Source organism: Gnatocerus cornutus, chromosome 6, assembly GCF_029298725.1.
Source record: "Gnatocerus cornutus isolate USDA-ARS CGAHR chromosome 6, icGnaCorn1.1, whole genome shotgun sequence".
Classification (NCBI taxonomy): domain Eukaryota; kingdom Metazoa; phylum Arthropoda; class Insecta; order Coleoptera; family Tenebrionidae; genus Gnatocerus; species Gnatocerus cornutus.
Genome location: NC_142238.1, coordinates 6,900,251 through 6,914,326, shown reverse-complemented (window position 1 = coordinate 6,914,326; position 14,076 = coordinate 6,900,251). Strand labels below are relative to the sequence as shown.

General features: G+C 30.6%; 1 protein-coding gene across 1 annotated transcript; it reads left to right on the top strand.

The window, feature by feature from the left end:
• The first annotated feature begins 11,613 nt into the window (after positions 1-11,613).
• Positions 11,614-13,458, top strand: LOC148172470 (uncharacterized). The gene is made up of 4 exons (XM_088039166.1): positions 11,614-12,378; positions 12,430-12,741; positions 12,797-12,941; positions 13,331-13,458. Exons 1-4 carry the CDS (start codon positions 11,965-11,967, stop codon positions 13,426-13,428), a joined length of 969 nt encoding a protein of 322 aa, XP_087895292.1. The 5' UTR covers positions 11,614-11,964; the 3' UTR covers positions 13,429-13,458.
• Positions 13,459-14,076: the final 618 nt, after the last annotated feature.

The following is a 14,076-nucleotide window of genomic DNA, read 5'->3' as shown; positions in this document are numbered from 1 at the left end:
ATGTGTAATGAGGCACATTATTCTTAATAACGGTCTTCATTTTTAATTCATTAATCTATTTTCCGCAAGGATGACTTTCTGAAGATGTCATCTTAATTCTTCTTTTGATGAATTGTTTGTCTACAAAGTTTCGGGTCACGGAAATATAATTGCGAAAATTGTCTAAGATGAAGTGAAAATATTGATTTGTTGTTTTTACATGAAAATATCCGGGAAATTAGACAATTTTAAATGTTGGACTATAATGGTGAATGCGCCGCGACAAGAATTCATGAATAATTTATTATATAAAATTGACATTACCTTCTGATTGATGGTAATAATATAATAAATTATAACATATCACTATAATAACAGTCTAGAACTGCCGATATTTATAGCGATTTCATTTTTGCCAGGCCAACAATATTGAATTGGTATATCTGTTTGAAACTACATACAATAATAATGGGAACCAATTAAACAAAAACCAGCTAATGGTTATAGTATGAAAATTAAACAAAAGCTTTTTGAATCATCGAAATGAACTGAATTTTTTTCCAAAAAATTTACATTTTGTGGTTTGCTAGTATGCTATAAGCATTTCTAAATACGATTATAGAACCCCAACGCAGTGTTAACTTTTCAATTAATTTGAATAAATCATTTAAACTCTGAGTTGAATTAAAATCCCGAGTTTTTGAGTATAAAGGTTTTTCGTTTGAATAAAATGGTTTTTATCCCAATCAATTGTTTTTACCAAACCTTTTATAACAGTCCTTCGTTTAATCATATAATAACGTGGCATTTGTGTCAATTCGTTTTTGTCAGCTTTTTTCGAAGGTCAAGCGGCTTTCCTTTCATTTCGAAACTCTTTGTTTACAATTCGTGATTAATTATTGAGTATTGGCGAAGACTGGAAGTCATTAATTTCAGACAAGTAGGATTTAAACTAAGAGAAATCTTTAATGAAGGAAACGAGGGAGGATCATTGAAAGTGAAATTTAAACGGTTTTTAGTGTTCTTTTTTAATATAACAAGTGCTGAAAATTAACCTGAAGGTAACACAGCGGAAACTTTTATTTGTAGCTTTCAGACTTCTTTACCTGGAAGACATTAAGGAAGGAAATCGGTGGCAGTAACAATTAGACGGAAATTCATGTTTCCTGGGATCGGTTTATGTTACGTTTTATTTTCAGTATTTCAGTTCTCTACTTAAAAATAAAATAATACAACAGCTCTTTTCGGTCACGGTTTCTATAGCGTTGCTAATAAATTAATATATTCTAGTCTGGTTTCATTTTCTTATTAGAAACATCCACCAAAGTTTGAGAAAGATAATAACAAAGGTTCACGACGTATAAGTCAGAGAGTACAACGGCTGTCACGTCTTTGTTTTAAAGTGTGGTAAATTTCTTGAAGTATTTTGGAAGAATAAGAATAGTACAGTAAACCCTTAACATTCGCGGGTTTGACATTTGCGAATTCAACATTCGCGACGCCCCTGAAACTGAAAATGCTTCTAAGAACTAACAAAGAAACCAAACTTCACTTCCTCAACATCGAAAAAATTATATAAAACATTACATTTATGTCATACATACGTACATGTACACCTCATACGGTTTTTGTGTTTTCGGAAGAATTCTATGAGTTGTTGGCCAAAGTGCGTTTTTTTTTCGGTTATTTCTTTAGTATTATTTGTCGACTTAACAGGTCTGAGGTTTAGGGAAAAAAATTCCTAAGAGAAAAAATTAAAATTTGAGACAAAATTGAAAGTGGGTGTAGGTTTTCAAAATATTATTATTCATTATACTATAAACAATTATGCTTTTTTTCTAATACAATTTAATTTTTTAATTAACACGGCGTTTTTCTTTGAACTGAACCCCTCCATTTACACAATAAGTTAATAGACTTAACATTCACGAATTTGACATTCGCGCCTAAAAATTGGAACGGAATGTTGAGGGTTTACTGTACTTTGAATTGTTCGGCTAGTTTATCATTTTCATTTCTTTAGCTTAGTAATGCAAATTCCGTTGGGTTTATTGTATTAAAGGGGTTTGTAATGTGGTTACTAATAATATTTGTCAGACAGAGGATCGGCGAACTGTTAATAAATGATTACATACTCACGTATGTGAAAACATTTTGCATATTTCAAACCCAATTCATTTCTATTTTAAAATAAATGTTTAACGCAGTAGAATCAGCTTTGTGGAATAAATTGTATATGCAAGACATAATGGACAGAGATAAATAAGATAATACATAAAATAATAATAGAAATTTTAGGGAAACTAAAAGACTAATGAATTCCTTATTTGTGTAGGTACTTATGATCCTTTTAGTGTATTGTGGTTGCTTTGGGTAACCCGCTTTTGTTGAATATACGATATTGGTATGATTTATTGATGAATAACGGTAATTTGAAGCAGTCAGAGAGCTTTAAAGGTAAAATTGGAGAAGTAATAAGTAATAATTACTTAATTGGATACGCAATACATACAGTATGTCCCCGGATTGAGTTCACAAGAGGAAAAAAAAGTTTATTTTTCATTTTACAAAAAAATGACAAAGGAATAACATTTTTTGCTTATTTCAAAACAGATAAATCTGCAATTACAATTTCAAAATTATTAGTTTGTACTCTTAAAATTAATTTTTTTATTATTTTTATTTATTAAATTTTGTAATCGTATTCAAATAGTAGCAGGCTGTGGATTCACAAAATCAAATAGTGCGTTAAAGATTAAAGAAAATTTTTCCTAATAATGTATAAGTATTAAAAAATTGGAAAAAATGCAATTGCATCCTTAACAATAATTGAGAAAATTCGAAACAGTCGAAAAAATTACGAGTTAGAATTAAACTATGTGCTAAAACAGGTAATGGGCCAATCAAATAGTAGAAATTGGTTTGAGTTAAGAAACAAATTTCATTCCTTTGACATTTTTTGCTAAATTAAAATAAAAAAGTTCTTCGTTATTTTTTGTTTTTTTCGATTTCCAGAACACAGCTTGATAATATTAAAGTTTTAGTTAAAGATTTATTTATTTTAAATTAAGCAAAAAATATTATTCCTTTGTCATTTTTCTTTAAAATGAAAAATAAAGTTTTTTTCCCTCTTGTGAACTCAATCCGGGGACATACTGTAGATACATAGCAGGTATTTATATAATTTTAATGGTCAGTTATTTCGTGAATACTTTATAAGAATTATCCAGTAGAGTTTGTACTGTAGATTTTAGACCGGAAATTACATTTATAACCCAAATAAGGAAATTAATAATAAAACAGAACTTTGGTTTAAATCTCGCCCATAATATCATTTTGAAATTTTGAGAAGTAGTGATACAAAGCCGGTTCTGCAGCGGAAGTCGTAATCTCGAGCGCCCGTCCGGTGATGTATTGCTGGTCATCTACCAATCAGGCGCACAGATGGTGTCGGCGGCTCTTCCGGCGTATTGCTGGTCATCTGCCAATCAGGTGGCGGGTGATTTAAAAATTTGACAGATGGCGGTGGGAATTTGACAGCTGGTGGCGGGAAATTGAAATGTGTAGCCGGTTGGAGGCGCCGCGAGCCGATAAACAGTTCAATTTGCGCGTGCGCGGCTAAACGGCGGGAAATTTAAAAATTTGACAGATGGCGGTGGAAATTTGACAGCTGGCGGCGGGAAATTTGAATTGACAGATGGCTGTAAATTTGACATTTGATCGTTCAAGATGGCGTCTTTAATTGTGACAGCTGGTAGAGGATCAAGATGGCGGTGACGGTTTGGGTGACAATCATAGAGGGCGCTAGAGAGAGAGCAAAAAATTCAAAAAATTTGAGTGCGGTTCTCGGAAAAAATTGCAATTTCTCGGAAAAAAATATTATAATTTCTCGGAAAAAACATGTAAAATAGTTCGTTATTTGGGTGTGGTCATTTGGTCTGATTTCCGCGTTTCTCGGAATAACCGCAAACATTGATAACAGACCAAACTAGATGTTTTCAAACAAGACAAAAATTTAAAATAGTTCGCAGGGTATAAACAAGGTGTTTGAGATTTTCAGTCGCTGCTTGTATTTTTTATGAGACTTTTGGTGGGTCGTATGTACGATTTTCTGTAGCGGGATATTTAAAAATGGTGGAGTGCACGCCATCTATCCATCGTGGTGTGGTAGAAATCTGTATTATCGATTAAAAAATTTTCTGGAAATATGTAAAAAGTGTATGGGCAATGACACTATTATAGCGATCGAGTACCTATATAATAATAAATTAATGAAAAAAAAAAATTCTGCAGGTCGTCTAATGTATGCAGGAATCTGCAAATCGATCAACATTAGTAGATGTCATATTTTTAGCGCAAATTTTGAATTCGATAAGAGGTGTGTGAGTGGGTGGTGCGTGCAAATATAAATCCAATTGAACTTCCGTAATTTACAAGTATTCAAAATGAATACGCAAACAAGAGAAGAAGTCAAATGAATTATTAGAAACCGATGGCCCAATCGTAAATTTGTAAGTTTATGATCTTTATACATATAATATATTTATGTTTTATTTTAACCTATCTTTATCAGTTTGTCTTGGTGTCTCTTGAAAAACTCCCTGAAGATGCTGAAATTCTCAACATATCAGGGTGTGAACTAGGCAGTGTAGGTTGTATAAACAATACATGGGGCCTACATATTTACCATAAGGTGAGTTCCTTTTTTCATATGTTTTCAATTCAAGGAATTTATTTTTGAATATCTTCACAGTATCCTGAGACAATTCGAAGGCGTGGAAGACCACGGAAAAGGAAGCCTTCTTTTCAATTTATTGCTTTGTAAATATATTATATACAAATAAAATTAAATAAAAGTATAAAGTTTTATTTATTATTCAAAATAAAGGGCGTGCAATATAAGCAATAAAGAATTACTTAACTAATTACATATATGAAAAGCGTGTTTGGCGTTTTTAGGTAAGGAGTCGTCGTAAATAGCCTGTTCAGAATACGATTTTTCTACATTTCATAATTTGAATTTAAATTCGAATCTAACGAATAAATTGTGTTAAATCAATCTTTATGCGGTAAATGATGTTAATATAGATGTTAGTGTTAAAATCAAGACATTGATATTATTACCTCTATTTTTGTGCTTCAACTTCCTCGACTGTGGCATGTATGAATTTGATCCTGCTGATATTTTAACGAATTTGTCGATTGAGAGAGTTAGAAATAAAATTGAATCAAGTTGCCATCCACTTCCAGACGATTCAAAATTGCATGTCTGCGAATGAAAAAATCGGGTTCGAGAGACCTCAATTTACCCTCAGAAAGGTAAAAGATACTTCGGGAATGCTTTTCCAACAAAAATCTTCACAAAATCACAATGCCAGTTGGCTATAACAGATGTCAGATTAATTACGACGTAATTTAAAATTTGTTTAAGAAACAACAAAAAGGGGACCAGAGGGTTAAAGGAGCTCTATGATTTGAATTCCAAGGTACAGAGTAGTTGTAGTAATTTAAATATTATTTTTAAAGTGCAATCAACCAAGTTAGTGACTTTCGAATCGATTCTTAAGGTTGATATTGAAGCCGCAAGTGGTTTTCCTGCAGATACGAAAGCATATTGCATTCACCGCAAACGTTGATATTTCTAATTTTATCATTTTAATTATGAATTTGTATTAATTAAGCTTGTAGAAGGTGACAAAAGTGTTCGAAACACAAATTTTATTTCTTATAAATTTTATTATTACATATCCAATTATATAAATAATGTGCATTATTGGCGCTACAAATACATAGTTTTTTATTTCCTGAAGCATATTCATGATACATGCAGAACGGAATGGCCTTTGGAAATTTCTCGATGCATTGAATTGTGGTGTTGACGTCTTTTTCTATATTAATAATTTCAGGAGACCATGTAATGGTGTCGGTGTGATATTTGAAGTAGTCTTTTAAGAAAATTACATTCATTCTTCCTTTAACGTAGATCACATCGACCCGCTCACCATGTTCGGAATCGAAATGATATCCTAAAATGTTGTCGATTTCTTGGTATGGAATTATTCCTGAAGTGTATCGTATCATGTGATGCGATTTTTCTAAATAGTTGACTTGTCGACGCGATTCTGGATCAAGTGATTGGTACGGTGTTGGAGACTTGAAAAAGTAATGGCTGATCTGTTTTCCGTCGAACAGTGTAAGCTCTTTCGGAATAAATTCAGGAATACAAAATCCTTGGATGTCACACACGATAATCTTCATTATTAATTATTTCGTAGAGAGCTGAGGAAATCACCAACACATCAATATTATCAGCTAGCTAGCTAGCTAACAACTAACTTCTGTTTCTTCTGACAAATAATAAATAATAATAATGACAAATAAAGTACCTATTGATAATGATTATGATTGGTCTAAATTTATTCCTACTACATACCTAATAAGATCTAATTTAATCACCATCATTCTTACGGGAGTCGTCGCAGTAAATTGATGGTCTTCTTTTTCTTTTTACATTTTTTGCATTTGGTTTTAAATCTCCATTTGATGGGGGGGATAATCACTTTTAGTTTATTATACAAAAGATGTATTTTTTTTATTTCACTCATTACACTATAAAATGAAATTTTTTTATCGATGTATCTGTTGCACGTAAGAATAAGATCGATATAAAATTTATAGATGACACTTTTCTCGATGTTGGTGTTGATGGTGATGTTGTTGTTGTTGTTGTTGATGATGATGATGTTATCATTATTTTTTTGAAGAAAATCGGAAAACGAACAATACGCATCATTCTCAATGTTACTTATTGAAATTTTGATTGCATCTTCACAACAAAATTGATCCATTTTCAGAAACACTCTTCGACACTTTATTCATTCTATACGTAGAAACACTGACTGATTTTTGTCTTAATATGATCTTTCATATAGTTTCCTCTTTCGACAATGCTCTATCTCTTTTTCGCATACGTAATGAGACTGATCCAAAATTTATGATGAAAAATAGTGTGACAGCTCATATATTTGAGAGTTGCAACCTTTGAAATAAGATCAAGATTTTTTTGTACCAAAATTTTTATTCAAATACATATTGTATAATATTTATTGTCATCAAAAATGGTAAAAATAATAATCTTTATATGAAAACTAATAGTAAAAAAGAGGGAGAAATGTTATATAAATGATCTTCCATAAATCAAATTAAATCAAATTATTTGTGTGTGTGTTGCTATGAACAATAACAGTAGTGATACTAGCAGTAGTAGCAATAACGGTAGCAGCAGCAGCAGCAGCAGCAGCAGCAGTAATCGTTGTAGTGAAGTGATTAGACAGAAAAAGTTATTACAAGAAATTTTGTATTTTGAAGAAACCAAAATTTATCTACTGGATAAAATTAAATTTCAATTGATTAATTTATCTTCGATTGATTTATTTCAAATTTACAACCAGTTACCAGCAATTTTTAAAGAAGATTCCGATATCAAAAATCATTTACCCTGTTTGGAACATTACTATTGTGACAACGACTACAACGAGAACGTCGATGTAATTGACGGACCACCACCCTCTTTAGAAAATTGCCCCAGGTGTATTGACATCAAACGAAACCATCATCATCATCATCATCATCATCATCATCAACAACAACATCATAAAACACAATAAGAAGATGATGAATATATATGTATTATTTGTTGTATTAATTAACAACATTCTACATGTACAACGTACTTCGGATATAATTGAATGTTATATCTCCATTAGTGATAATTTTAACGATACATGGCCTGATAATTGGATGATGATGAAAAATATGGGGCGAGATTTTCAACTTTCAATTTTTCAAGATGAAGAAAATAATTTCGATTACGATTCATCGATATCGGCAACCGAGACGACGACGACGATGCCACCAACAATAACGAGTATGATGACATCATCAAATCGAACAATATTTTATAAATTAAGATTTGTTTTTCAAAATCGATCTTATTTCGATTCTGATTGGATTAAATTATCAAATTCGTTATTTATTCCACCAACACAATTATCACAGTCAGCGGAAGTACCAATAACTACGTCTTCAATTTCAATAATAAAACCATCAGAACCGTCAATGAATTTTTCATCTGTATGGAATAATGTTGTAAATAATATTTTTAATGAATTTGATGAAAAAGTAAAATTAGCAAAATGCAAACATTACAATGATTTCTTGTTAGTTATATCGATTATTGAAATGTCTCTAATCGTACTACTTTCAGGCTTACTTACATTTACATACAATAAATTAAATAGAAATCAAATTGTACAATATGAATTGTAGTAATACATAGGTGCCTACAGCTTCTATTGTAATGATAAATATGTTTGTACTATGTAATTATAAATACATATGTATTTGATTTCAATATAGATATATAAAGACGTAACTACGATTTTTTTCTTAGTTAAACACTTCATCTTTACGAATAAATAATGATGAAAACGACTTTGTTATTAGTTTTGTGGTTATGTTTAAATCGCATGATAATTTATGGGAATTATCTCAACAGTAATAGTGAAGATGAAAAGAAAATTGTAGTTCATTATTTGTATAAATATGGGTATCTTTTCGGTGATAGTACTGACGAATCATCATCATCATTATCATCATCAGACTCCTTATCATTATTAGAAAATAATAACGAAAAAATAAGATCTGCTTTATTTGAATTTCAAGAATTCTACAGCTTAAATTCGACTGGAGAGATTGATAACGAAACATTAAAATTTATCGAACGTCCTCGTTGTGGTATACCGGATACCTTATCGGATTTTAATGTAAAGAAAGATAAAATATGGCATCACATGAACCTCACGTGGCGTGCATATATGAGAGATGAAAAAATTAAAAAAATTATTCGTGAAGCATTTCAAATTTGGGAGCAAAATACCAATTTTAAGTTTATCGAAGAGAATTTCAGCAGATTTCCAAATATTTTTATTACATTCGCCAACGGTGTGCATTCTTATTTCATACATCGAAGACCCTGCTCTAGTAAATTAGATGGAGAAGGAGGAGTTTTAGCACATGCTGATTATCCTAATCATTCAAATGTATCGGAAGTGCATATTGATTCAGCGGAAAGATGGAATTTTTACGATAACCCAAACGAAAATGATTTAGATTTTTTGTCTGTTATTCTTCACGAAATCGGACATACCTTAGGATTACAACATTCATATATAAATTCATCTATTATGTATGCTTATTATCAACATGGTAAAAAATCTTTAGATACTGATGATATACGAGCAATTGAAAATTTATATGGAACATATTTGCCTACTACCAAAAGCATTAACCAGAAGAATGAAAATACTTTTCCAACTACTGCTACAACAACAACCACAACTACTACTACTACAGCTACCACTAGTATCAGCTCATCTTCATCGAGTTCAGGACAAAATGAAACATATCCGGATTTGTGTAAATTAAATAAAAAAATCAGTACGTTTTTAATTGTAAAAAACCATTTTTATATTTTTTACAAAAAATGGGTATGGTTAATCGAAATTGGAAAAAATTCATATACGAAACCAATGTTAATTACTGATTGGTTGAAATTTCTTCCATTGGATTTTAAGGAAATTTCTGTAATATTTCAATTGCCTTCAAATAATGAAGAAAAAGTAATGATTATTGTAAAAAATCAAATTTATATCGTAAAATTACCTCAATTAACATTATCAAGTAAAAATAATAACCCGATAACTGTAGAAAAAATGTTTAACATTTCATCACCAATTCGTTCAGCATTAATGACTTATTCTGGTGATGTGATATTATTTCTCGATCATAATAAATTTGTAAACATTAATCCGTGTTCTAATAAAATAAATAGTGTCGGCTTGATATCGGAACGATTTCCAGGCGTTCCTGCACATAAATTATTAGGTGCAATACGATATGTTAACGGAAAAATGTACTTTTTTAATAAAATGAATTTCTTTGAGTTCGATGAATTTTTAAATGCGGTCACACGATCCGCTATCAAAGATTTGTCGATATTCGGAATAAATTGCCCCAATGAAAACATTTTGATTCAAATTAAGAATTTACTATCTCGGCTTGTAACATTCGAAAATAAAGAAGAAGAAGGAGAAGAAATAGAAGATGATAATGAGTAAATTAAAAATTTTAATTATACTTATATTATACTTATATTTTTTATAAGTTTTATAAATAAAATGCTAATAAAACTACCGTTTTTTAACAAATTAGTTTAAAGGATTTTGTAAAAATACGAAGTTGTGGTAAAAGTGGTTTCCGTGTTTTATAAAAAACATTCTGTTAGTGGTAATGTTTCCGTCTTATCTGTAGAAAATATTACATCACCAACTCGATCAGTGTTAACGGTTTTTAATAATATGAATTTAATTGTGTTCACCCGATCGAATATTAAAGATTTGTCGATATTCGAAATAAATTGTTCTAATGAAAAACAATTTGATTTAAATTATCCCAATTTGTCAGAATGATGAGTAAATCAGTTTTTAACATTATTACTGATTAATGAAATATTAAGGAAAACTACAGCTTTTTATCAAATTAGTTTATTGGTTAGGTTTTCCGTTCAATTACGTAATTTATGGTAATCGTGGTTTCCCAGATTTATTAAAAAACGTTCCCTCAGTGGTAAAGTTCCGTGTTTTATATTCTTATATTTCCAGTCGAATCAATTGCAATAAGTCGTGCTGTCGTTTGCTAATCAATCAATCAATTACAGTAAAAATGAGTGGTTCAGCTCCAAAATCGTTGCAAAACTTAACGTTTATACAAATAATAAAATCTTTTCCATTTGGAAATAGCATTGTTAATTTATACAATATTTTACCGACAATTTTATGGTACGATTTTCTCAAATTTTATTGGACTGAAAGACTTGAGAATGATATTATAATCTCCGTTGAAAATGCTGAAAGTGGTACCGAATTTGCTAATTGTCAATGTGAAAATTGTCTTAATCAAAATTATACGTGGGGTGAAAGAGTGAAGTGTGAAAACTTTATGAAATTACTGATATACCAAAACCCTTATTATAATGAATACGGACTACATATTCGAAATATTCAAAGATACAAGTACATTTGCATAAATTTCGATTTTTATGATGTTACGTTTGGTGATGATGAATACCTCTGTATGTTTGGAGTATGTTTTAAATGTGTGGACCACATAATTTCATTAAACGTTACATCTTATTCAGATTTTAGTATTAAACTAAAAAAAGTTGTTTTACATTATGTCATAAAATCTACTAAATTGTACCAATACGTAGGTGATTCTGGGTCTTGGTGTGGATGGTGCATCAACAAACCATTATTTTCAATACAGTCATTTAAAAGGTGTTGTATTAAATTACATTCGAAAAAATATACATTAGCAAGTACTGTACATATTTCATCGTCTTCTTCCTCTTCTTCGGTGGTTTCTACCGATGATGAAATATTTTAATTTTAGAACCAATCAAATTTACGCTTTTGTTTATCATTTTTGTGTGACGTAATAAATTATTTCATACAAGGAGATCTATTATTTATTTCAGTTTCAGACACTTCATTCTAGTTTTACTGTCCGCGTGCATTACTTAAATCATTAAAATGAATTCCAATCATCATAATACTCTTCAGTCATTAAATGACACCGCTTCATGCACATTGCCCAATCGTGTTCGGGCAAATGAAGACTTAGTAGTTGATCATTCGTATAAAATTATTAATATAAAGTGTATTAAAACAAAATTTGGAAATTCGGTTGTTTGTTCTGTTGATGGAAAAGGTGATCTCTTTTTACCAAAACGTTTGGCGCAAAACTTTTTGGATAATTCCGAGCTTCGAAATTATTTGTTGAGCGGTAAAGGATCAAGTATCATCTTCAGAGGGCAGAAAGACGTTGGTAAGGCAGAAAAGGCCAACGTTTTTGAATTTGAGAAACATGAATAAATCAACGAAACTATCATCATCGTCGTCGTCATCGTCATCATCAGCATCTTCATCAACATCATCTACTAGCATGGATGAACAAATCAAGAACATAGAAAACATGTTGAACAATATTTCTTTGGATTCGAAAGAAAATGTGACCGAAATCAATGAAGAAATTGCAAAGTCAACAAAAGAATGTAAAAACCTATTGTTGAGTTCATCAAAATCTGTCTGGGAAAAACGCAAAAATCAAACAAAATTTATTCAACTTCAATGTTTAAAACATTTACTAGACGAAAAACTACAAGCATTTTCCCATCATCATCATCATCAACCTCAAGGAAGTGGACTGCAGCAGCACCAGCACCAGCAATCAACATCATCATTAACATCAGCTCCACTACGAAGGTTATCTCTAATCAAAGTAAGTAGTCTTTATTTTAACTAAATTTTGGTATTAATTTCTCCTTTACAGCCATTATTGGCGTTCAAATCGCGCGTTGAGACCTACATTCTCTACAACCATAACCATGTGGAACTTTTCGAGTTGTTGGTTGATTCGATGAATATGATTAAAGATTTGTTACATAAAAAAATTAAACAATTGGGTGCTCTCAAATTTAATTTGGAATTATGTAGCAAATATGTGTTACGGCTGGCGGATGATGATAAAGTCAACGGAGAAAATAAATACTTTACTACTGAAAATAAAATATTTTTGAAAACAACAACGAATGACAAACTACACGATATTTTGACGCTTTTATTTCGAAATCTCATTGCCCAAGTAAGTACTTACATGTCTTATTATTATTAGTATTAATTTAATTTTTCATTCGCAGACATGTAATTTTGAATCGTCTGGAAGTGGATGGCAACTTGATTCAATTTTATTTCTAACTCTCTCAATCGACAAATTCGTTAAAATATCAGCAGGATCAAATTCATACATGCCACAGTCGAGAAAGTTGAAGCACAAAAATAGAGGTAATAATATCAATGTCTTGATTTTAACACTAACATCTATATTAACATCACTTACCGCATAAAGATTGATTTAACACAATTTATTCGTTAGATTCGAATTTAAATTCAAGTTATGAAATGTAGGTATTGTGAAAAATCGTATTCTGAACAGGCTATTTATCGCTTTATCGTTTATTTCAGCTTTAAAAATGGGTACGACAGAATACATTTAATTCAAATACATCACTTTGCACATTTAAAATTAATAAAAGCTTTATCACCTTTTGACAATAAACGATTTATTAGTTTAAATAAAATTAATTCACTTTCGTGGGGATCATTATTCAATTTATTCTAATCATCACATTGATGATCATTCTTATGAAATATTGATAATATTTTTCTCACAGATCACTGCAACGATGAGGACGACGACGACGACGACTATAATAAGAAAAAATATAAGCTCCTTACCAAAAAACGCCAAACACGCTTTTCATATTTGTAATTAGTTAAGTAATTCTTTATTGCTTATATTGCACGCCCTTTATTTTGAATAATAAATAAAACTTTATACTTTTATTTAATTTTATTTGTATATAATATATTTACAAAGCAATAAATTGAAAAGAAGGCTTCCTTTTCCGTGGTCTTCCACGCCTTCGAATTGTCTCAGGATACTGTGAAGATATTCAAAAATAAATTCCTTGAATTGAAAACATATGAAAAAAGGAACTCACCTTATGGTAAATATGTAGGCCCCATGTATTGTTTATACAACCTACACTGCCTAGTTCACACCCTGATATGTTGAGAATTTCAGCATCTTCAGGGAGTTTTTCAAGAGACACCAAGACAAACTGATAAAGATAGGTTAAAATAAAACATAAATATATTATATAAAGATCATAAACTTACAAATTTACGATTGGGGCATCGGTTTCTAATAATTGATTTGACTTCTTCTCTTGTTTGCGTATTCATTTTGAATACTTGTAAATTACGGAAGTTCAATTGGATTTATATTTGCACGCACCACCCACTCACACACCTCTTATCGAATTTAAAATTTGCGCTAAAAATATGACATCTACTAATGTTGATTCCTGATTCCAGATTCCTGCATACATTAGACGACCTGCAGAATTTTTTTTTT

Bases quoted from the DNA above. Each gene is read 5' to 3' on its own strand.
- LOC148172470 (XM_088039166.1), top strand. From the start codon at position 11,965: ATGAATAAATCAACGAAACTATCATCATCGTCGTCGTCATCGTCATCA. The intron at 12,379-12,429 runs GTAAGTAGTCTT...TCTCCTTTACAG, and splicing joins GAAGGTTATCTCTAATCAAA to CCATTATTGGCGTTCAAATC. The intron at 12,742-12,796 runs GTAAGTACTTAC...TTTCATTCGCAG, and splicing joins TTCGAAATCTCATTGCCCAA to ACATGTAATTTTGAATCGTC.